We start from the raw sequence: 25,217 nt of genomic DNA on the forward strand, positions 1-25,217 counted from the left end.
TTTTCCAAATACTTTTTCAGTCGCATTTTAAAAAGATCCTTTAAAAAAGTAACACCCCCCCAGCCTTTTCAATGCACATTGATTATTTCTGTTCTTTCAGTTTTGTGGACATAAACCTTAAGTTTTACATCAGAAAAGGTATTTAGCTCAGTTTCTGTTGTTGTGCTTTTAAATATTTTCTCTGTGATTTAGTTTATTTGATTACACCTCTCTTTCTTTCTCTCCTCTCCACTTTCCACTTTCCCCTAAGCACCCTCAGTTTCCAATCTCCATCTTCTGGAGGTATAATAGTTTTTGCATGCTGTGGAAATGCAGTGTGGATGCCACATAAGGGGTGATTTTGCAAGAATAGTGAAATCTTCAGAGAAGAGTACTGACTATTATTTTTAAAGTATGGCTTTCTTTGTGAAACATTGTAATTCTAAGTATATGCATAGTATATAAATGACTGCAATGTTTGGAATCCTACGCAGTTAAAAATAAAAAACATTCCCAGTGTTAAAAATGGAACAACATGGATATGATTAAAGAATAAATATATTAAAAATAAGGCAAAGTAGAACGATAGATTTACTCTAAAAAACAAGATAATTAACTTTTAGAATAGATAATTTATTTGGAAATGTGGGATCAACTATTTTTATGGATATCTTGCTTTTATGGTGGTTCTTATTTTCCTGTGAATCTTTAAATGTATCTTCTTAAAAATCAAAGTGAATCTGTGCATGCTTGTGGGAGACTTTGCTGTAACACAGCTTCACAGTTTCTTGCAGAAAGCTTTCATTCTGTCTTGCTTGGTTAATTTTTCCAACTGTATTTCTTCTTCAATCAAGTTCCAGTATTTTTATGTCTCACTTTTCCAGCGTATCTTGGGTAATGTTTTTTTTTTTCAAATTAAAATAAATTCCAGTCCCATAGTGTATAGTTTTTTCATTTTCTTCTCACAGGTGCAAATTGTTTACAAGCCAGTGGATCTTAGCCATGTAACGTCCAAATGTGGCTCTCTGGATAACATTCATCACAAACCAGGTAACTTTGATGTCTATGTATGCATTTTATTTTTTAAAGCATATTTGTAATATATCGTGTTGCTTATCTTTGGGTAAAATTTGGTATCATTTTTATTTTGCCTTTAAAAAAATACTGAGATGGCAAAGATGAAAGTAACTGCAAGGAATGTAGAATTACTTAGAGTACTATGAATAATTGCAATTGATAAATGAGGTCAAAGAAATTGCTCCTTCCATATGTTTACCCCTGCTGTTGTCTGAGTGAGTCATAAGTGTCTGGAAAACACTGGATGTTGTCATTTACAGAATTCATGATCTATAGGGTTAGTCCAGAACATCACACAAAAATATGTTTAATTAACTGTCAAATTAAATGAACAAATCCACACAGGAATCACTCCAAATGCCCCAAATGCGTACCTTTCAAGGGAAACATTTTGGGTGTGGCCTTGTTGCTGGTTGAGACCTGGAAGTCCTTCCATGGTGTGGGCCAGACTTCTCATTTTTCAGACTTGCAGCAGGGGAATGCAGTCTGCTCTGGAGAATAAATTTCATCCAGTAGTTCTCTAAATCTTATATAAGCCCTGCCTGCTTTTATTTCTTATTTGTATAGGGGGTCTCGAAAACAGCAAGCTAGAGAAAGGGAGCTCTGTAGAAAAACTGAGGTCTGACAGTTTATTAAAAGTGTTGCATATTAAGGTCCTGCAAGCTTATGGACATTTAATTTTAAAATTATTTCCCTAAAGCTATAACAGTTACTGAGAAAAGTTTATTGAGCTTGAAGCACAAGTTCAAGATGCTCCAATTTGTTCTTCCATTCTTCTTGCCTTCCAGTAAACACATTTCACTATTTTGCACTTAGAGCAAGTGCTGTGGCTAGACTAGTAATACTACTGTGATGCTGAATGGAATTCAGCCATAAAACCTGAGATCCAAATGTAATGATTGCCTTATCCCAACGAAGTCAGTCTCACCAGGATTTAGTGAATAAAACTGATTTATTGAAAGGATAGTATGCAAGTTCAAAGAAAGCTGAGAATAAGCAAAAGCGCGCCAAATACAAACTAAAAACCCTCGCCCCTAACCCGATCCCGCCCCTCACCCCAACTTCGCAACCACTCCCTCCCGTGCGTCGGCAAGCGTCACACATCGGCCTGGGAAAGCAACCTTGAATACATGTCATAACCCAAACACACATTCCTGCAGGGCAGCGGAAAGATAACGCCCTGGCAGAACTGAAATTCCCCACCCTGCGCTAATAGACACGGATCAGCAACATGACATGCGAAACGTTACGATGTATGCAAACCATTGGAACGATGAACATGACATACCGCCCCCCCACAGAAAGGAATACACTTTAAGGAGCAGGTTTGTCAGGATAAGCAGCATGGAAATGGGCAACCAGAATAGGGGAACAAACATCGTAGGCAGCCACCCACTCAGGGTGTGGGAAATGCTTCCAGCGAACCAGGTACTGTAAAACAGAACGACAACATCGGGAATCCAGGATTTCTTTAACTTCAAAGTGTTGTTGACCATCAATCATGATAGGCGCAGGAGGAGGAGGCTGTGGATGCCAGTGGGTTGACTCGTTGAAAGACTTAAGGAGGCTGCAATGAAACACAGGGTGCACGCGTTTAAGATTTACCGGTAAATCCAATTTAAAAGTAACAGGATTAATTTGAGCAATAATAGGAAAAGGACCTATAAATTTGGCTGCCAGCTTTTTTGAAGGTTGTGTAGACTTGATGAATTTGGTGGAAAGATATACTTTATCACCCACTTTAAACGATGGTGGGGCGGATCGCTTGGAATCTGCATGCTGTTTATAGGTGGCTTGGGCATCTGTAAGTGCCCTATGTATTGTCGGCCAGGCAGCTGCGAGGCGTGCAGCCCAATCAGCAGGCGACGAGGTGGGGGCCGCTGGCTGAGGCAGTTCCGGGATCGGGACAAAGTCACAACCAAAGACAGTATGGAAAGGCACTTGGCCAGTGCTTTGATGAACAGCATTGTTGTAGGCAACCTCAGCAAACGGCAGGAGGTCAACTCAATCATCTTGCTGATAATTTACAAAAGCACACAAATATTGTTCCAGTGTAGAATTGACCGCCTCCGTATTTCCATCAGTCTCCGGATGCGACGCAGTGGACAATGCTTGTTTAGTACCCAGTAACTTTACAAATTCCCGCCAAAATTTAGACGTGAATTGTGTGCCCCTGTCCGTCACCAAACGGGCAGGGCATCCGTGAATTTTGTACACGTGTACAATGAAGAGGCGGGCCAGCTGCTGCGCAGATGGAATAGAGGTACATGGGATGAAATGGGCTTGTTTAGAGAAAAAATCCTTTACAACCCAAATGACAGTTTTTCTCTGGCTAGGAGGTAAATCAGAGATGAAGTCCATAAAGATTTCCTCCCATGGGTGCGAAGGATTGGCTACAGGTTGTAACAAGCCGTGGGGCTTTCCCACTTTTCGTTTAGAAGCAGCACATACTGGGCAGGAACTAATATAGTTCTTTACGTCGCGCCTGAGTGTTGGCTACCAGAACTGGCGTCTTACGAGATGAAGGGTCTTTCCAAACCCAAAATGTCCAGCCAATTTGTCATCGTGGGATCGTAATAGGATGGTTTTGTGTAAAGCGTCAGGCACATAGAGACGATCATGCTTCCATGCAAATGCCTGTTTAAAAGTAACCACGTTGAGGTTTGCTTGCAACCAAGTGTCAGTTTTCAGTTCGAATAGAAACTGTTGTTGCAAGTCTGAGGGAACAGGCAAGCGAGGGGAAACTGAAGCCTCTGTTTGCTGCACACGTGTTTGGCTGCGAGTTACCGCTGCCAGACTCATTTGGGGTTCTGTCCAGAGAGTGCCCACCACATCCGGTACGGCGCTGTCATCTTGAGGCTGGCGCGATAGTGCATCAGCCAAAAAGTTTTGTCTTCCCGGAATAAATTTCAGTTTAAAATCAAACCAACTAAAGAATTGAGCCCATCTAATTTGCTTTGGGTTAAGTTTACGAGACGCAGTCAATGCCTCAAGGTTTTTATGATCAGTCCAAACCTCGAAGGGGTGGGCAGCCCCCTCCAATAAGTGACGCCAACTCTCCAGCGCAGTTTTTACTGCAAAAGCCTCCTTTTCCCAAACGTGCCACCTCCTTTCTGTCTCTGAAAATTTACGGGAGAGGTAGGCACATGGCTTTAAGCGCCCACACGTGTCCGTTTGCAATAACAGAGCTCCAATAGAGAAGTCAGAAGCGTCCACCTGCACTACAAATGGTTTATCAGGATCAGGATGTTGTAAAATCGGTTCGGATGTAAACAGTTGTTTAAGAGTTTCCAATGCCGCTTGGCATGCGGGTGTCCATTTAAGGAGCGCTCCCGGATTTTTCACCCTCCGTGTATCCCCCACCCCACCCCTTCTATCTCCGCAAACCGCTGGATGAACGGCCTGTAAAAATTCGTGAATCCGAGGAGACTTTGCAGCTGCCTATGCGTGCGTGGCGGCTCCCATGCCATGATGGCCTCAATTTTAGCAGGATCCATTTCAATTCCCTTATCGGAAATTCTGTAGCCCAAATAATCAATTTGTGATTTATGAAATGCACATTTAGACAGTTTAGCATACAATTCAGCCTTTCTCAGTTTGCTCAATACTTGTCTGACTAGACTAACATGTTCTTCCATAGTTTCAGTATAAATCAAAACATCATCCAAATACACCAATACCCATTTAAACAGGTGGTCATGCAAGACCTCATTGATCAGTTGCATAAAAACCCCTGGCGCTCCCGCCAATCCAAATGGTAACACTTTGTATTGAAAAGCCCCCAAAGGACAATTGAAAGCAGTTTTCCATTCATCCCCCTCCCGTATGCGAATATGGAAATATGCCTCCCTCAAGTCCAACTTAGAGAATATTTTGCCCTTTGACAGATGTGATAACATGTCTTTTATTAGGGGCAAAGGATATTTATTTAATACTGATACTGCATTGAGCCCACGGAAATCTGTACACAGTCTTAAAGTGCCATCTTTCTTTGGTCGAAACAGTACAGGTGCCCCCACCGGAGAGCTGGCTGGTTCAATGAAACCCCTAGCTAGGTTTTTGTCAATGAACTCTCGTAGCGTTGCCAGCTCCTTCTAAATCATAGAATAGATTTTTGGACTAGGCAATTTCACATTAGGAACAAATTCTATAGCACAGTCAGTTTTGCGATGGGGCGGTAGCCGGTCCGCCTCTTTTTCCCCAAACACATCTGCAAAGTCCTGGTATTGTTCTGGCAGCCCTTCCAGCGGCTCGAGGACTTGCAGAGAAGTGGTTGCTGCCCGTCCCACCTCGTTGTCGTCTAGTTGATCTTTCACAGGGGCTTTATAAAATCCATCTGCGAACGTCACTGTTCGATGCACCCAGTTTATGGAGGGATTTTGCTGTACAAACCAGGGCATCCCCAAGATGACCAAAGGTCCCCCTACTGGTGCCACAATAAACGGTAATTTTTCCCCATGGCTGCCCATTTGTAGGGCAACCATCCCGGTAGAATGGGTGACGGGTTTCCCCCCTGCCATGGTCCCGTCCAACTGGGTAAAGATCATCGGTCGCTTTAAAGGAAACGTGGGTAACCCCAACGCCGTGACCACGTCGGGGTGCATCAAGGACCGTGAGCACCCCGAATCAATCATGGCCCACAACTCTATGGTTCGGGTGCTGGACCCCAACTTCACTCTAACGGTCAGGGTAGGGAAATCCCCACTCACCGAGACATGGTCGCGCCCATCTTCTTCTTCCACCTGCCCCATGGCGCCCTTCAAAGCAGGTGGCTGGCGTTTCCCGCCGGCTCTTCGGTCTCCGGTTCCCCCTCTTCGTCAAAAAAGGAGATGCCTTCAGGCTCCACCTCGGCTAGGGCGGCTTTCATCTTCCTGGGAAGGGATGGCGATTTCCCAGCCGGTTTAGCTGGGTGATCCTCGGGTCGTCTTTTTGGGCACGCCGCCGCGTGGTGCCCTTCCTTCCCACAGCGCAGACATTGGCCCTTTGCAAAGCGACGCTCCCTCTCCTCTTCCCACGCCCGCTGGCTGGCTCGTCCCGAAGGGATCGGAGCGCGGGCGCTTTTTACAGTTTTGCCTTGCTTCACCGCCTTACGATGTGCGAAGGTTTCCAGGGCATTTTCAGCGCTGCCAGCTAGTTGAATCCACCCATACAAAGTCTTTGGGTCATCACACCCCAGAGCCCACCGAAGGACCTCAGTTTCCAGCCCATCTTTAAACATCTCAACTAGGGTGGACTGGGACCAATCCTCAACTTTTCCAGCCAGGGCTTTGAATTCTAACGCATAGTCTGCCACTGAAAGCGACCCTTGTGCCAGGTTCTTCAGAGCCCGTTTTGCCCTTTCTTGTGCCAGAGGGTCCTCAAAATGTTGTTTTAGCGCCCACAGGAACTCGTCGACGTCCTCCAGCTCTGGGGCCTCTGCTTGACACAGCTGGACGTACCAATCCGCCGCCCTCCCCTTCAGCCTATTTGCAATGGCATTGATTTTCCCCCTCTCGGAGTGGAAACTCTGCTCCCAATCCTCCATGTAGCTATTAGCATTAGTAATGAAGAAAGACAGCTTCGTAGGGTCGCCATCAAACTTGACAGGAAAAGGGGGGGGTCTCGCCGCCTCTAGGCATTCGCCTTTACCAGCCACGTCTAGGGACCTCCTCCCTGGCGCTGACTGTCGGAACCAAGTCCGACCTCTTCTCCGCGGGGACGGAGGTGGTGACTCCGGGTTAGCGCTCTGCTCCCTGGTGCCCTTTCGTCTCCTCTCAGCGGACCCCGACTTCCCACGGCTCTCCCTTAGCATCACTGCCAAAGACTCCAGCTTCTCCTCTAAAGCTTTCATTCGCGCGGGGGTGACCGACTCTTCGGCCGCACCGGTTACCACTACCACTGTAGGTGACAACGGAGGTCCTGGTTTCCGGACCTCTTGGGCGTCCCCTACAGCGGAGTCCTTGTCCTCGTCCCCCGTTCTATATTCGGCCCCTGACGTTCCTGTCGTTTCAGACGTTACGAGCTGCTCGCCGGGTTGTAGCCCCAGCTGTTCCCGGCGGGCCGCCCTCTCCGCACGGGCGCTCCGGGCCACCTGTACCATCATGGTGTCCGGCTCCTCTTCGATCCACTCGGTTTCTCGCAGTAAAGACATCGCTAGCGCTCCCCGTCACAGGTAACCTGGCTAGGGGCTAGCGGGGTAAATTTCTTTGATGATTCTCAGCTTTATGTAATGATTGCCTTATCCCAACGAAGTCAGTCTCACCAGGATTTAGTGAATAAAACTGATTTATTGAAAGGATAGTATGCAAGTTCAAAGAAAGCTGAGAATAAGCAAAAGTGCGCCAAATACAAACTAAAAACCCTCGCCCCTAACCCGATCCCGCCCCTCACCCCAACCTCGCAACCACCCCCTCCCGTGCGTCGGCAAGCGTCACACATCGGCCTGGGAAAGCAACCTTGAATACATGTCATAACCCAAACACACATTCCTGCAGGGCAGCGGAAAGATAACGCCCCGGCAGAACTGAAATTCCCCACCCCGCGCTAATAGAAACGGATCAGCAACATGACATGCGAAACGTTACGATGTATGCAAACCATTGGAACGATGAACATGACACCAAAGTTTCTTTGTAAACTGTGTGAGACTTGCATAATTGAATTTGTGTATTGGGGCAGAGCTCATATCATATTCACATGCAAGTAGACAAACACAACACCTGCTTGAGGGAAAGAAGTGCGCACACACAGACATGCACAAAAGTATTTTCTCCAGAAGTCAGCATTATATGTTCCTTTTGATATCTGTTAATCCCGCTCATTTCTTCCTTAGGTGGTGGACAGGTAGAGGTGAAATCTGAGAAACTGGACTTCAAAGATAAAGTGCAATCAAAAATTGGGTCATTAGATAACATCACCCATATCCCTGGAGGAGGAAATAAGAAGGTAAAAACATTTTTCCTCTTGCTGTTCTTTAGATATGTGAGTGATGGGAGCAGGTTTGCCTAGGAAGCTGTAGGGCAATGATTGTGTTAAGCTTTTGAGTAATACTGTGTCAAGTATTCTAATGTCTACGATGGTGCTAATTTAAGTCTTAACACTATTCTTACTAAGTCCCAATTTTCATAACGCCGTTATCTGTAAATATCCGCAATGTCTATTGAAGACCGTTCAAGACATTGGCTAAACCAGCAGCTTTTCCTAATTGTAAGGAAGCAACTAAAGGGCTAACTAGATGCTATATACAAGCTCACATAGAGTTCAGATGTTGATCTCCTTCAAAAACAGAGGTGGCCAAGAAGAAATGGGTAACTTAACCCCTTTCCTTGTATGAAATGACTTCTCCAGAGAAAGCATCCCTCTTTTAATATCTCCTTGGTAAATTTTCAAGGAGGCACCTTCAGATGTGTACTGACATACCCAAAGAACAAGGCTACCATATTGTGGAAGCATACCCACCAGGCTGTTGTGAGATACGCTTGTTCCTTTACAAGAGTGAGTGTAGAGACAACAGGTTTTGTGAACTGAAGCTGAAGATGGCTGCATAGTATTAATCAGCTGTTGGTTTTGACTTTATGATCCCAATTCCCCACCTCTCTTCTCTTCCTCAGACCAGATTTTAGACTGTGTATTGCTTCATTGATATTCTTTTAAGGGCATGTCATGATATTTCTTGTTGAACTGGTGGCAGGAAAATTCAAATGTTTCTCTGATTGTGAGTGTTTCACATTTGGTATTATCAGAGTATTCTAATCTGGGATTGATATTGAACAGTACCCATATTCTCTTAGAGGAAAGACTGTGAGGGAAATGATTAGGAAATAACTAAATATTCAGTCCTAAGAAATTTCGATGCATTTGGCCCACTGACGAGGATTGATGATGTTTGGATTTGTCCCTTTGATACATCTCCATATTCTCTAATCTTACCATTAGATTCTTCCATAAAACAAACTTTTTTTACCTGCACAGAAAATATTATATTACAAGAGTGTGGATAAATCACAAAGAGAACACCAGATCCAGAAATATCTATGTCATGCTACTCTCTTCCTGACTTGGTTGGAAATCATTCTGACCTCCGTCTTACTGAACATCTGCTGGGTTAAAAGGCCTTGGAGCAGTGCAGACTGAGCTTATGGTCTTAATCAGTGATGGGGATCCTGCTGCCAAAGCATTCTATACAGGACAGATCCCAGGATAAAGATATTTACCCCCAAGTTCCTAAACTTGGAAGTGGAAAAAGCTTTCTTCATTCCTAAGGGGTTTTTGTACATTTTGTACATTTCTGCCAGCTCTAATACTCGCCAGAATATTCAGCAAGGTCAAATCATTCACATGGAAATTATTTGGATTGTTCCGCACTGGCTATGGACACACTGCTTCTCCGACTACAGTATTTTTTAGATGCGGCAATCCGGCCATCTCCTTTTTTTTACCAAGATCTGCAGTTCTAAAGTCATCCTCTGTATTTGGACCCAGTATACCTTCAGTTAATTGGAGATTGAGAAAGCTAATTCAGAGCCCATGGGTACACTAAAAAAACCTTGGCTCTACTTTTTCTTCCTCCTATATTTAATAAACCTAGAATACCTTCTGCAAGTAGTACAAAAGAGAACAACGAGATTATCTCTGTATCAGAGGTGCAGGTTCTCAGTTTGATTAGGACAGAAGTAGAAGCTTTGCTGTAAAATGTCAGGGATTTGAAGTATAGCTTTCAATAGCATTCTGAAAGGTCTGTGCAGCTCATGTCTTATGCACCATCCTTTGGTGATCTTTTACATTTGAAGAATATGATTATACTTTACACTTGAAGAATATGAACCTGAGAAGAACTTGAGTGAAGTACAGCAAAAGGGCAGATTTTCATGGTTTGGATTTTTAATTTATTACAATCAGGAAACATAAGGCTACCATGTATTTAGGTTCACTAGTCCTGAGGCTTCAGGGGCCATTACGAACACATTTGGGTGCATCTTTACATATTAATGTCTCTACACGTTGCAGTGTGCCTGCTTGTTTTCACTGAAGGTTCTCCTTTTCTATGCATCAGATGCTATGACATTTCCACATCAGAGCCTAATTATTTCCTAAGTAGAATATGGAACAGTTGTAATCCACCCCTTTCCTACCATTATTCCTGCTAAAAGATACAAGAAAGCAACAAGGAATAACAGGGCAATGATGCTAACATGGGAACCAGATGCTGCAACAAACTCAGATACCTTGTTTATTCCCATATCTACAGAGTCCTCCACAAAGTTGTTGGGAGTCAGGCATTTTGTAAATAAATAAATAAAACCACACCAAAAGCATCATCTTGGCCCCAACAAATAGATTCACAAGCTCTTTCTCTAATGCGATACATGCCATCAACCAGCAGTGCCCCTCTGGATTCTGTGGAGGACAAACAAGACAAACTTTGAATTAATGGGCACAAGTCTGACATCAGGACTCAAAACAAGGAAAAAATTATGTCAGAACATTTCAGCATCTCAGGACACTCTGTTGCAGATCTCAAAGTGAAAAATTTCAGTCTTGAGCACAATTGAACAAGAGATTGCTGAACTCACATATATCAAAAGGTTTCAGGATATCTCAAAAGATTTTAATAAACACAATAGGTTTTGAACATTCTACTGTTAATAAAGTACTTGCAATCTGTCTGACATATAACCTGTATCTACATAACCAATCTGTCTTCTCCCCTTTCTCCCCCCTTCTCCCCCTGTGTTATCCCAATTTAAATCCTATATCAGGTTAGCCACTCAATCTGATGAAGTGAGCTGCAGCTCTTGAAAGCTTATGCTTTATAATAACATTTCTAAGTTGAAAAAGGCGTTACCAGATTTCTCCTGATTATTTGCTACCATAGACCAATGTGGTTTTTCTCCTAAGGTGTCTAGATGAGAAAGGATAACTGGACTTACTGTGAAGCTTCCATTTGTTCAGTTGATAAACAAGCAGTAGCGTATGGGTAGGAATGATGGTGCTTGTTGGAGCCTCCATCAGGCATTTCATTCCATGCTGAATCCCTATTAGTACCCAAATACCTTGTTTTTAATCTTCTGATGCTTCCAGTTTTACTTAGGTGAACTTGTCTGTTGCAGATTTGATTTTGCTGATTCTTTAGCTGGGCTATTTGCTTTCTTTTAAGACCAGGAGGAAGCTCCTCCGGATGGAGGCCTAAGCTTTGCCTTTGGAAAGACAGGAGATTTGATCTTGCGAGCTTGGTGTCCTACTAATTAGACACAGGATTTCCTTTATAATTCCATCTTATCTTTTAATCACACAAATGTACAAGTAGTGCTTGAATTTTTAAGTAAACAATTTGAAGCACGGGCAATGGCAACTGCTGAAGTGGAGATTTCTCTTTGGTAGCGCAAAAGAGGAGAAAATTGGAACCATCAGAGAAATAAACATAACCCCTGGTTTTAAGTACACCCTTATATGTCAAAAGAAAGGCAAAAGCGCTAACATTTCAGGCAGAGCAGAAGGGTGGAGAAGTATTCCTTGGACCCAATGGATAATGAAGTCTATAATGAAGCCGAATGTTTGATGATTTAATACTAGTTTCATATATGAAGATACCATATGGTACACTTGAGGATTATCTCAAATTTCATAAAGCTCTTGCTCTGTCTTTGAAAGATCACTCTCAGCCTTTTTTTTAAAAATCCCTTTTGGTCATTACTTGCTCAAATACTGCTTCTAGGTTGCTGAGAGGGTAAACGTGTTATTGTCCCATGTTGTTGTTTATTCGTTTAGTCGCTTCCAACTCTTCGTCACTTCATGGACCAGCCCACGTGAGCTTCCTGTCGGTCATCAACACCCCCAGCTCCCCCAGGGACGAGTCCGTCACCTCTAGAATATCATCCATCCATCTTGGCCTTGGTCGGCCCCTCTTCCTTTTGCCCTCCACTCTCCCTAGCATCAGCATCTTCTCCAGGGTGTCCTGTCTTCTCATTATGTGGCTGAAGTATTTCAGTTTTGCCTTTAATATCATTCCCTCAAGTGAGCAGTCTGGCTTTATTTCCTGGAGTATGGACTGGTTTGATCTTCTTGCAGTCCAAGGCACTCTCAGAATTTTCCTCCAACACCACAGTTCCAAAGCATCTACCTTCCTTCTCTCAGTCTTCCCTATGGTCCAGCTCTCGCAGCCGTATGTTACTACAGGGAACACCATTGCTTTAACTATGCGGACCTTTGTTGTCAGTGTGATGTTTCTGCTCTTAACTATTTTATTGAAATTTATCATTGCTCTTCTCCCAAGGATTAAGCGTCTTCTGATTTCCTGACTACAGTCAGCATCCGCAGTAATCTTCGCACCTAGAAATACAAAGTCTTTCACTGCTTCTACATTTTCTCCCTCTATTTGCCAGTTATCAATCAAGCTGGTTGCCATAATCTTGGTGTTTTTGAGGTTTAGCTGCAAGCCAGCTTTTGCACTTTCTTCTTTCACCTTCATCATAAGGCTCCTCAGTTCCTCTTCGCTTTCAGCCATCAAAGTGGTATCAACTGCATATCTGAGATTGTTAATGTTTCTTCCAGCGATTTTAACTCCAGCCTTGGATTCCTCAAGCCCAGCATGTCGCATGATGTGTTCTGCGTACAAGTTGAATAGGTAGGATGAGAGTATACAGCCCTGCCGTACTCCTTTCCCAATCTTAAACCAGTCCGTTGTTCCGTGGTCGGTTCCTACTGTTGCTACTTGGTCGTTATACAGATTCTTCAGGAGGCATACAAGATGACTTGGTATTCCCATACCACTAAGAACTTGCCACAGTTTGTTATGGTCCACACAGTCAAAGGCTTTAGAATAGTCAATAAAACAGAAATAGATGTTTTTCTGAAACTCCCTGGCTTTTTCCATTATCCAGCGGATATTGGCAATTTGGTCCCTAGTTCCTCTGCCTTTTCTAAAGCCAGCTTGTACATCTGGCAATTCTGTCCATAGTTCTTCTGGGACCCTATCTACTAAGTCCAGTCCCTTAAATCTGTTCTTCACCTCCACTGCATATTCCTTAGGAATATTAGTGAGCTCATATTTAGCTGGTCTGTGGGTCTTCCCTAATCTCTTTAGTCTGATCCTAAATTGTGCAAGAAGAAGTTCGTGATCAGAACTACAGCCAGCTCCAGGTCTTGTTTTTACTGACTGTATAGATGTCCGCCACCTTTGGCTGCAAAGGATGTAGTCAGTCTGATTTTGGTGTTGTCCATCTGGGGAAGTCCATGTATAAAGCCGTCTCTTAGGTTGTTGGAAGAGAGTGTTTGTTATGCAGAGTGAGTTGTCTTGGCAAAATTCTATCAGCCTATGTCCTGCTTCGTTTTGTTCTCCCAGGCCATGCTTACCTGTAATTCCAGGTGTCATTTGACTGCCCACCTTAGCATTCCAGTCTCCTGTGATGAAAATAACATCTCTTTTAGGCGTGTTGTCCAGTAGGTGCTGCAGATCCTCATAGAATTGCTCTACTTCAGCTTCTTCAGCATTTGTGGTTGGGGCGTATATTTGGATCACTGTGATGTTAGATGGCTTGCCCTGAATTCGAATTGAGATCATTCTATCGTTTTTTGGGTTGTATCCAAGCACTGCTTTAGCCACTTTACTATTAATTATGAAGGCTACTCCATTTCTTCTGTGGTCCTCTTGTCCACAGTAGTAGAACTAGTGGTCATTTGATGTGAAGTGGCCCATTCCAGTCCATTTCAGTTCACTGACGCCCAAAATGTCTATCTTTAATCTTGACATCTCACCAATAACCACATCCAATTTGCCCTGGCTCATAGATCTTACATTCCAGGTTCCAATGGTGTGTTGATCCTTAGAACATCGGATTTGCCGTTCACCACCAGCACCGTCAGCCGCTAGCCGTCCTTTCGGCTTTGAGCTAGCTGCGTCATCACGTCTGGGGCTAGTTGAGCTCATCCTCTGTTCCTCCCCAGTAGCATTTTGACCATCTTCCGACCTGGGAGTCTCATCTTCCGATGGTATACCGACATATCTCTGGTTCTACTGATCCATTTAGTTTTCACGGCAAGAATACTGGGGTGGGTTGCCATTACCTTCCCCAGGGATCGCATTTAGTCTGACCTCTCTGTCACGACCTTCCCGTCTTGGGTGGCCCTTCATGGTTTAGCTCATGGCATCACTGAGGTGCTCAAGCTCCAGCACCACGACAAGGTAACGATCCTTTGCTGAAGATTGTCCCATAGGGTGCAAATATAACCAATTGGTGTAGTCTTCACAGGGAAACAGATGAAATAGTGGAATGGCAGAGTCATTTTGTAAGGTCAGCTTTCAGAGAAGTTGAAGTCAGTGGAATGTTCTTAGAAGTTAATTACATACTTGTTTCAATGGGACTTTCAGTCTGGGTCATGTTAGTAGATGAGGGAGAAATGCAATGGAATGATTTGTCTCTTAGTCCTTTCAATATGCTTGATGATGAACCAAGACAAAATGGAACACTGTTGGTCAGTTATGGCTAGGGTTCAGTTCTGATAGGGGTCATACTGTTCCTGAAAATCAGGTTTGAAGCCTGGGCAGTTTGCTGTCCTGTCCTGGTCCCAGTTGCAAGAAGTTTGCCCAAGAATGTTTTGGACTTCAGCTGCAACCGTTCCTGAAAAGTCTGTTTTTAAAAGTCTGTCTAATACAGTCCTTGATAACATTACGTTCCTGCAGAGTGCTCTATCTAGGGCTGCTCTTCAGGAGTGGTACAAAATGTAGCATCTTAGATTGCCAATCAGGGGCCATATCATGGCCATATTGGAATATCTGCACTGGTTATGAATTGTCTATTGGCTTAAAGGTATTAGCTTTAAATTCTAAAGTTTGACTTGGGTTATATCTGGCTAGATTAAAAGTATGTTTTGTTAAGAACTTGCCAGTCTGATATAGTCTGCAAAAAAAACCTGTTTGAGGATACCTCTGCTCACAGAAACTTATCTGTTGGTATGCAAGAAAGGGCCTTATCCTGCATCACTCCCTAAATTGATGATTCTCAAGGATGCCAAGGTGCACTACAGTAGTTTTATGGTAAACTCTTACAACTGCTCATAAATTATATACTAAAAAATTACTTTTTCAGCAGAAATATGATTTTATTTGCAAATAAGGATTCATTCTTGTATAAACGATGGCTGGACTAACTGATGCGTTTGTGGAAATCTTTAAAGAGTGAATATGTTTTAAATTGTTTTGAGGCAAGTGAACTGAAGGAGGGTTATCCCCTAGGTCAGAGTGTAATGGTTGCCTATCCCAAACACTCAGACTCACAAGAGGTTACTTAAATGAAATCTGATTTATTAGGGAAATTATGACAGTTACAGAGAAAGCTGAGAATGACTAAAAGCGCGCCAAATACAAACTAAAAACCCTCGGCTCCAAACGTAATCCCTCCCCCCTATCAGCCAAAGCAACCACCCCCCTCCCAGGTGCTGGTAACAGTTTTCTACACATCCTGGGAAAGCAACCTTGAATACATGAGACAACCCAAATACATTCCAACCCAGCAGCCAACAGATAAGAACTCCCTGAAGAGGAATCTTCCTCCCTTCTAAGATCAAACACGTATCAGGCTAATGACATGCGAAACGTTACGATGTACCAAGCACATTGAAATGGTGAACATGACACAGAGTTTCTCAACCTCCAGTGCTGGCTGGGGGGATTCTAGGAGTTGAAGTCCGCACAGCTTAAAGTTGCAGAGGTTGAGAAACACTGCCCTAGATAATAAGTGAAAGTATGTCATTTGATTTGTCAGTGAAAAGTAGTAAGAAATCCTTCTGTTGGGTGCTACAACAGAAGTGTACAGTGACCTGCCCTAAAAAAAATCATAATTTGTTTGTTTGTTTGTTTATTTTATCAAATTTATACACCGCCCATCTCAGTATGCAAGTGGTTAAGTGTCTGTGGGAAAGTATGACGATGTTAGTGGTGAGGATGAAACAACAGACAAAAGGGAAAATACTGAAAAAGAAAAATAAGTTTAAAGCGACTAGAAAGCTAAGAAAAATTACTTCTGTTTGGATGGTTACCTAGCAGTGGTATAATGATGAATTTAATCCTCCATGAGAATGTGTCATTTGTGGTGATTAATTGGCCAAGCATGCTGAAGTGACACTTCTCGATAATACTACTCAACTTGCTGACCAACTTCAATCCTATTTTGAAAGGCTTTTACATTCTAGAAAATAACCAAGCTTGAAATGTGCTAAAACAATCAGATAGAAAAGAAATTGGTCTGTGAAAGTAAAAGAAGGCAATATTGTGATGTTCCCAAATACGTTCATTACTGCAACCAACAGTAAGGAGATCATACCACTTATTGTCAAGCATCTTGAAGCACTGGAAAAGAAAATTAGTATGATTTTCCAAAGCTTTGCAAACTCTGACTGGTTAAGGAACTCCTTTATTGAAGCAACATCAGCTTTCAGCATCTGACTTGTGTAAGTTGAGATTTTCCGTGCTCGCAAATTCAAAAACTGCAAAAGGTGGTAGATTACAAGCAATTGAGAGAGAAATGAGAATATGTCTGGCATTACATCTGATAACAAAAGGCTGTGTAAATCTCATCAAGCCCATGTATCCCACTAGGTGGCAAAAGAGAAGTTAAATCCTGGTAAGTTTCTGTTTGGTTGCTTTATAGTAATTTAAAATTGGAAATACACTACTAATGCAAGCATATAATTATAATAATTAAGCAATTTTCAAGGCTGCTGGTTTATTTGCAACAACTTTATTGCAGTAACAGGTCTTCAGAAAATAAACACTTGCCTTAGGCTTTCTTCAGTAATTCAACTTGTGTCTTCAGTATATGCATTCTTGAGACAACTGTTGTAGTAGAAAATGGAACACAGGACCAACAGGATGCAGTGTATGATTTTAAGAGGGCCATCAGTGAAAAAAACGTGAAGAACCTTTGGTTTCACTTCAGTAGCAGTGTGGAAAGGAGTTAAGTTAAAGCTCTGTAATCTGGTCTTTAAAATGGTTAATGCTGGGTTTCAAACAAAAGCCACTTATTGTATAATATTCCTTACTGAGTGTGCACATTTTAAAAATGGTTACACAGTACTTTGGCGTTACTATAGAAAGAAGAGCAATACAGAAATAAAGTAAGTAAATCAATAAATAAAAACTTTTCTTTGGACCAGGAATGTTCATTGTGTATTTGACTGAATCCACCTCCTGAATCACCCCCCTCCAGTCAGTTTTGCAACTGGCTACCCTAGGTGTACCTTCAACAGCAGCTGCCAGTAGTGGTTGACAATATTGACCTTCCTGCAGTAAAAGGGTTCATCTCCCAACTTTTGCATATCAACCTGAGATTGAAAGCACAAGTTATCTAAACCTAGTTATCTTTCTTGTAAATTGGCATTCCAGTTTAGATTGCGATATTCACATAGTTCCAGGGCTAGCAACAAGAATGTCGCAGGGGTGTTGAAGCACCATTCTGAGAGTGACCCATTAATGCAAGTTATTCTTCTGTTTGTGTGTGCCTCATCTGTTGTTCCTCTCTTGGGGAGGGAGGCTCTACTCCCATGCATTTCAGTCCTTTCCACTCAGATGCATCTCATTTTAATAACTTTATAAAACTTTCTGCTTCTCATTAGCTCTTTCCAGTGAGTGTTCTGGCTTCTGATGGGAGGACTTTTCTGCTTCCTTATCCTTCTCTCACTGCCATTGACACAGCTTATGCACTTCCTCCTCCTCCTCCTCCTCCTCCTCCTCCTCCTCTTTTCATGATTTCTCCCTTCTGAACTTCCTTGAACCACAGTTGGGATAACTCAGCATACAGAGGAATAGATACGCTTGACTATAGCTTTGGTCCCATATTTTGGGAACACATGAATGGCGTATAACCAAAATAGCTGCAGTTGGGGAGGGGGAGAGGTTGCCCATTCACAAAATGGCTGCCACAGTTTGTGTAACCAGTGACCAAATGCCAGCTGGTTGGAAACACTAGGTGAGATTATTCCTGGCTATACAGGTGGTTCTCATTTAACAACCACTTGTTCAGCAACCATTCGAATTTATGACAGCGCTGAACGAGTGGTAGTTATGACCAGTCCTCGTATTTACAGCCGGCACAGCATCCTGCAGTCACACGATCACAATCTGAGCACTCACGATTACAATGTTGCAACATCCTACAGTCACATGATTGCGATTCCCAGAAGCAAAGTCAATGGGGAAGCTGGCAGGAAGTCAGAAGTTGAGATAATGTGAAGTCCTCACTTAATGACTGCCTGTGATCTGCTTAACGGCAACTGGAACTGCCATTGCTAAGCGGCGTGGTCACATGTTTTTTTTACTTATGACCACATCGCTTAATGATGGAGTTTCTTGTCCCGATTAGTGTCGTTAAGCGAGGACTACCTGTACTTTATAGTATCCCAGTTTTGTCTTTTTCTCTGGGCAGATGAGGAAGGTTTAATGTAGACCACACTATGAGATTATGTATCTCACCCCACCTCCAGATTTATTTTTAAGGGAAGTTAGAACTTCGAAACATGTCCATTGTTATATTCAGCATCTCTTTTTATGCCTGTTGAACAATACTTTTAAGGGCATTTGGAAGGAAAGAACATTAGTGGATTGAGAACAAATCACAGAATGATATGAGTGCCCCTTTACATACTTTATCTTAATCATTAACTGTAGAGAATCTGGATAGTGCATAGGGGGAAAACTGTAGAAAGGTACAAATACATCAGACCCGCTGAAAATAATTAGGCTTTGTTATTAGCCATCATGACATCTTTTGGTTTCGATTATTTCAGTGAATTAGGGGTAAATGAGACTGTGTCCAACCTAGGCTGCCTTTCAAGTGTTGCAGTCTGTTGAACTGTGTATGAAGAAAAGCTGGTGAAGAAGGGACAAAGGCCTGCCATTTTGGCCATAGATCTTCCCTTTATTGCTTGTTTCAAAGAGATGCTGCTCAGTTTTTGTATATATGATAAATTGATGATCCTTTCTACAGGCTAGGCTGCAAAAAAGGCTTGATCATGCTGGTTTATTAAATTACTGCAGGTTAATAGTCCTTAATGAACTACTTCAGCAAGAGCCATCCTTTGTAGTATTCAGAGTCAAGTCAATGCTATGTGATTCTTCTTCCTTAGCTGTCACATTCTGCATCTTCAGTTACTGTGGCTTCTTCATACTTCCTGCTGCTCTGTCCTCCTCCAGTTCCATATGTCCCTCCCTCCCCATTGAAAATTTTGGTTTCATTGTCATCTTATTTGATGATGCTATTTTGCATCCCACTGACCTTCTCCACCCACATGCAGAGAGAGAAGGGCAAGGAAGACACGAACGGTGTACAAAACTGCCCCAATAAGGCTGGGCTTCCTTCCCCCATCACGGAGCCCTCCATCCCTGAGGAGAGCCCACTCCCCGACTTGCACCCATGCGATGTCAGTAAGTAGTTACCTGTTGTCATAAGCTTTGTGAGAGCAAGAGGGGAATTAGATGCCCAAAGCTGGGTGGGTGGCTGGGTGGCTGGAACGATTCAATTCCTATTCTCCGTTATTCAGTTGGAAAACAGGTACCAGTGCTGAATAAACTGGAGATTGTTGAGGGGTGCACAGCTTTGACGTTAGGCTGCCCAGTTTGATAGGAGGCAGGGATTCGGTACCTTTTACGTTGGGTTGGATGAACAAATAGGTGTGTGCAGCTGGGGTGGCAGAGGCAGATTTTCCTACTTGAAGAAGGCAAGTTGTGCTTGTGGAAGGAGCCTTTGTCTAATTTTTAGGGCTTTCCCCCTCAGTTTCTCTTGTGCCACAGCCAATCCTATTCACCACCACCACCCCTCAAATTCATCTGCAAAGTGTTTTAAGGAGGCTTTGTGCATCTAAATCGTGGGTCCAACCTATCCTGCAGAATTCAGATCAGCACAGTATTTTTCCTGTGAGATATTCCCTTGGGTATGGAAAGCTGCTTCTCTAAGAAGTTGTTATTTTTGCACAAAGGTTTATATCTTAATCTGGGTAATTTGCAGTATGAACTTTATACAGTAGTTGTATGTCAGTCAGGACTTCCTGGTCAAGTGAACAGAGATAATCAAAGCTTTCTGATTGGCAAGAAGAATCCCAGGGTTTCCTCTTAGGATCACACATTAAAATATGAGAGTATTTCCACTGGGTGAACCATTTTGCTCTACCAACATATGGCTGCAGTGGGTAAGGTTTTAATTCCAACTCACCCGTCCTCACCATTCTCATTCCCCCTTGTCTCATTTCAGATTGAGAGCCACAAGCTGACCTTTCGTGAGAACGCCAAAGCCAAGACTGATCACGGAGCTGAAATTGTCTACAAATCACCCACTGTTTCTGGAGATGCTTCTCCACGTCGCCTTAGCAATGTCTCTTCGACTGGAAGCATCAACATGGTGGACTCCCCTCAGCTGGCCACATTGGCCGATGAAGTGTCTGCTTCCTTGGCCAAACAAGGCTTGTGATTGTGTTGAAGTGGGTGGAGATAATAAGAAGAGAAAAATTCACTCTGGCCTTTCTTTCTGTTCTTTTTTTTCATCTACGCCCCTCATCATTCCTATTTATTTTAAATTAATGTCAACTCTTTTAATCTGCTCCCTTTACCTCCTCCAGTTATTCATTCACCTCTGGTCTCAGGATTTCATAATTATTAACAACTTGGAAGCAAAGATTTCCATCCTATATTGAAGAAGCTATTTTAAAAGTCTCCCACATCATTTCACCCCTTGACCCCAAACAAAAAGAAATGTAATTGATTGCCAGATAAACTTGTGATGTTTCAAATCTCAGTCTTGGGAATGTAGGGCGGTATCTTCTGCTGTACATGCTCATTACTTGGTGAAGTTTTTTTCCAATGAAATTTATGACATAGAAGCCTCTTGACAACCTTCTTAAAGAATCATTGCTGCTGATTAATGCAGGTCTAGAGCAGATTTCCACCGTACAAGCAGGCCTCTTACTTCAAATGTCTCCCTCTGCTGGAGTTGGAAAGCTGGGCTTTAGTATTTCACCTTTGAAGGAAGAATTTTGACATAGGAAAGAGAACACATTGCATGTGCACCGGGTTCTTTTTTGTAGTGAGAATTTTTGTGAACCATGTTTAAGTCCAACATATAACTGCATGCACTGGATAATTAAGACATAAGCCAAAACTGCCTTGAGAGACTGCAGAATGCCAGTTCTCTTTATTCTAATTGAAATGGTGTATTTTAAAAGGCAGGATGATACCTTATCTACTTTCTGTTCATGCCTAAAATTAATCATTTGAATTTAGGTTATATAGTCATACCTATTAAAATAATTGGACTTAAATTGGTTCCTTAAATCCCAGGTTCTTTTAATGGATAAGTTAGCATCCTTTTTCCTCTTACTTTTTCAAACAGTAACTATTGCCTCTCTCTTCCTCCTTCCTCAGCTTTAACCTCCATAATGTTGGGTAGCCTCTCACACCATAAAAAGGGCTGATAACACACATTTGAATTTGTCCAGAGTTGCTGAGGAAGTAGCAGATTTGCCCTTGTGTTCAGCCCAGTAGGCCTGGTTGTTCCAATGTTTTTTGTAAATGTAGAAATTTGTGAGGTAGAGATGTGGCTCTAGGCATATTTAAAATTTAAGGAATTTCTGATGTTTTTATGGTGCATGCAGGTGTTTTTAGGAAGGACAATTGCGTGAAAGGACATCAGTTCAGCCAATGTGGGAACATGTATATCTTGACCTGTATCTCATGCATTTTTAGAGTACATGTTTATGTAATACTTGTGTATTTGAAAGAAGCATCACAGATCAAAAATCATAGCCAGAAGCAAGTATGCTCCTTTCAATAATTACTATTCATTCAGTTACAAATCATTGTACATTCATTATTCAGGAGACTCTTTAGCACCCCAGATTTTGCAGAGCTAGAGTTTGCAGTAGACCCACCACCATGCCAAGTGTTAGGGATGCTGGGAGTTGTTATTCAACAATAGCAGTACACTTGTAGTAGGAACTAGCTGTAAGAGTGAGGCATGCACGTCTACTATTAAGCTCATCTACTGCAATGCGACCAGCAGCTACTTCTAAAAAAAACAAAAACCTTTGATTCCTGTTAAGATCTGTGGGCTTTAATTGAGCCACTGTGAAGGCGGCTAATTTTCATAGGGCAAGTCCCATGAAAGCACTGGTTTAACAAACTATCGTGCTTTTTCCCACCTGCTGCTGTTGGGAGAAATTCATCTGTGGTAAGGGGGGATGGTTCTTGATGTTCTACCAAATATTGCTGGATTGTAACTCCCATTATCCTGCCTTACCTGTCATGGTGGCTATGAGTAAATTTGGAGTCTGACAATGAATAGAGGCTGCCAATTTGCTCCAGTAAGGGCTCTGTAAATGAAAGGGCTCTTCTCCTTTGCCCTCCGTTTTTTGATTTCAAAACAAGACATACTCCTCCAAACATGCATGTTACATAAATCTAACTGCAGAGGGCAGCAAATTGGATTAAGTAGAAATTGTGAATAACTGGTTTGTCCTTTTCTGTCAGATGTAGTTTCAGGTGCTTGAAAGCATCTGAAAATTGCTAGGAGAGGTTTTTAAGATGATTTGATCAAAATTTTAAAAACACAAAAATAGGGAGTCTCTGTAGGCTGAGTGCAACAAGGAAGACTGTTGGGTCAATTATACTGAGGTGCTTTAAGTGCACGTAAGAACATCTAGCTGAGTTCTCAGATACTTCATTCTTTCCACAGTAACTGAAGCTTGCAGAATGTACAATCATGGTGGGCCTCTCTTTCATCGCTGTTTCTTGGGTGCTTATACCCACAGAGCAATGGTAGGAAATTTGGGCAATCATCCCTTTCCAATCTATTTCATGGCACCCATTTGGACTCTCGTGTAAAATCCCAGCTTCACACCCTTTCTAGGATTGTTGGGCACCTCTTCCTACGTCATGAGTGTAATGGTTGAGCCAACAGTCACAGAGATTGGTTTGAGTTCTCAGCATGTACTAGTTTGATGCTTCATGTGACCAAAGGTAATCATGCTAAACTCAAAGCGTGGTCTGCATGTGGCTGATCAGCAGCAAAAACTGACAATGGTCAAAGCTGAAAGGTGCTCGGCTTTAAGAAAACTGGTTTGCTCTGGAAGCAATCCATTTTTTAACCTGATTTCAAGTCTAATTTTTAACTTACCAAAATCAGGACACCTTAGCAACAGGTTGGGCATCCATGGTAAACATTTTGTTTCAAAGCCAATTGAAAGAAGGCCCAGCTAGTGCTGTATCATTTGCTTTATGTTATTCAACACCGGTCAGAGTCTGGGGAAAGGGGTAGAGCGGCAGCAGTGGGTTGAACAAATCACACAAGTTGACAATTGACTTTATCAGTGGCATTACCCTTTTGATATTCTGTAAAGCAGGATGTTCATCTGTAGCACCATGATAACAGCATCCCTCTTTTTTAGTAATGAGACTGATTAAAGGTCGAGGGGAAATCACTTGCTCAGTCAGCTCACGAGGGCTGGAGTTGCAGTTGCCTGTTGTTTTTTATATGCAAATCAACCATCTGAATCAGGTGAAGCAAGTTTTGCCAAGCAGAACTGATCAAGGGATCAGAAGAGGAGAGTGGCTGGACAGAAAGTAATGGATAGCTTCTAGAACCGAGTAGATCTTTTACTCTGAGCTCAAGTGGAAGATTTTGCAGAGAAGTCATCTGCATAGGACATCAGTCACCTTTCAGTCATTTATAAGCCTGTTGTTACCTCTGTAGTTAAGTTAGGATGGTAGGTTTATTCTTTTTTAAATCTAAAAACGATCATATAGGAAAATCCTTTCACTGAGAAGCTATATGCTACACCATTGTGATTTCTTTTTGCTTGCATTTGAGGACTTTGGGCTGGAAAATCTTGCAATACCCTTACCAGCTGCTATAGTAGCATATGCCTAAAAAAAAACCCCTCCAAAATGACAACCCTTTTTCTTCAGCACTGAACAGTAAAGAGTAATCATACTGTTATTTCTAGAGAAAGCATTGGTCCCAAAGTCCTTTTTCAGAAAATTATGCCTGGTCTCCATTCACCTTTTTTTTCCTTCAGTGCTTAATCCTCCTCTTTCTCAAGCACTGCACACACATTTAAGTTTTCTGAATTCTTTTCCCTACTCTCTTTTAGCTATCCCCTTTGATCATAGGTCCCAATTCCCGACCAGATCTTGTCTTTTGTCTCCTTCTAGGATTCAGAGACATTTTTTTCCCCAGATGGCAAGGACCCACGGCGGTTCCAGACCAAAGCCATCTTAGACTGACTGGCTTATGTCTTGTCTTGGTATATAAATATACATATCTAGGGTTTGAAAGTGTTAAAACATGACAGATTGGTTTTGAAGTTAAAAGGACAAAAATGGGGCTTTATTACATAAATTTGCAAGTATAAAAAAGGGACAATGGAGTTTGGAAGACCCCATAATTCCCTTTTAAAAGTTTTTCAGGTGTGGGGAAACAGGGAGGGGGTGGGAAGGGCATGACATCTCCGTATGGTCATCCTAGCTTAGCTACCTGTCTGTGACTGTCCATGTTGTATTTGTGTGTTTTAACAACTGGTTTACACTGACTGTTGCTGTAAAAGTGGATTTGGAAATAAAAAGTCATTACTACAATATTAAATGCATGGTCTCTGTTGAACAAAACCTCCCCAACAGAAGCAGGGGCCAGCCTCTTCCAAACTGCCACCACCAGGGATTAAGCCTGACTCAAAGGCCTTTTGCTATTGTTGAAAGGATGGGATGGTGCTTAAGCCAGTCTAATCACAGCCAGTTACAGAATAGTTTGTTTTTCCACCTTCCATTCCTTGCAGCACTAACTCTCCCAGTCCATAGATGGCACTCACTTTAAGTGATTAATTTAATGAATGTTACCTGCCATTAAAAAGTAAACAACACTTCTCAAAATCCCTACTAAATCATGAGGTCATCTATCTGAAAAAGACACTATTTCTTTGAAATGCTATCAATAGTTTCTAAGTTACTAAAACTCATCAAATTTTTTTACAATTCAAAAGTGAAAACCGCTGCATTCTCTGGTAATAGTTTTCCATAATTCTTAAAATAGCTTACGTAGTTATCTTCTACAGGTATTTTCCCCATTATCATTCCCGAAAGAAATGTAGCACTTTCCTTAACTTTTAAATTTTTTTAATTTTTTTTTTTTTTATAAGCACACATTGGT

At 42.3% G+C, this 25,217-nt stretch overlaps 1 protein-coding gene across 9 annotated transcripts in view; it reads left to right on the top strand.

Annotated features, from left to right (window-relative positions):
- Window positions 1–24,656, top strand: part of MAPT (microtubule associated protein tau) — a 92,187-nt gene extending 67,531 nt beyond the window's left edge. For 8 of the 9 annotated variants that reach the window (XM_063300609.1, XM_063300610.1, XM_063300611.1 and 5 more), the window contains 3 exons: window positions 948–1,029; window positions 7,868–7,980; window positions 20,274–24,656. In XM_063300609.1, the coding sequence (XP_063156679.1) occupies window positions 948–1,029; window positions 7,868–7,980; window positions 20,274–20,489 (411 nt within the window). In that variant the 3' untranslated portion in view covers window positions 20,490–24,656. Of the gene's footprint in view, window positions 1–947; window positions 1,030–7,867; window positions 7,981–19,320; window positions 19,451–20,273 lie in introns of all 9 variants that reach the window. The other variant, XM_063300612.1, reaches the window with a different exon arrangement.
- Window positions 24,657–25,217: the final 561 nt, after the last annotated feature.

Source organism: Candoia aspera, chromosome 4, assembly GCF_035149785.1.
Source record: "Candoia aspera isolate rCanAsp1 chromosome 4, rCanAsp1.hap2, whole genome shotgun sequence".
Lineage (NCBI taxonomy): Eukaryota > Metazoa > Chordata > Lepidosauria > Squamata > Boidae > Candoia > Candoia aspera.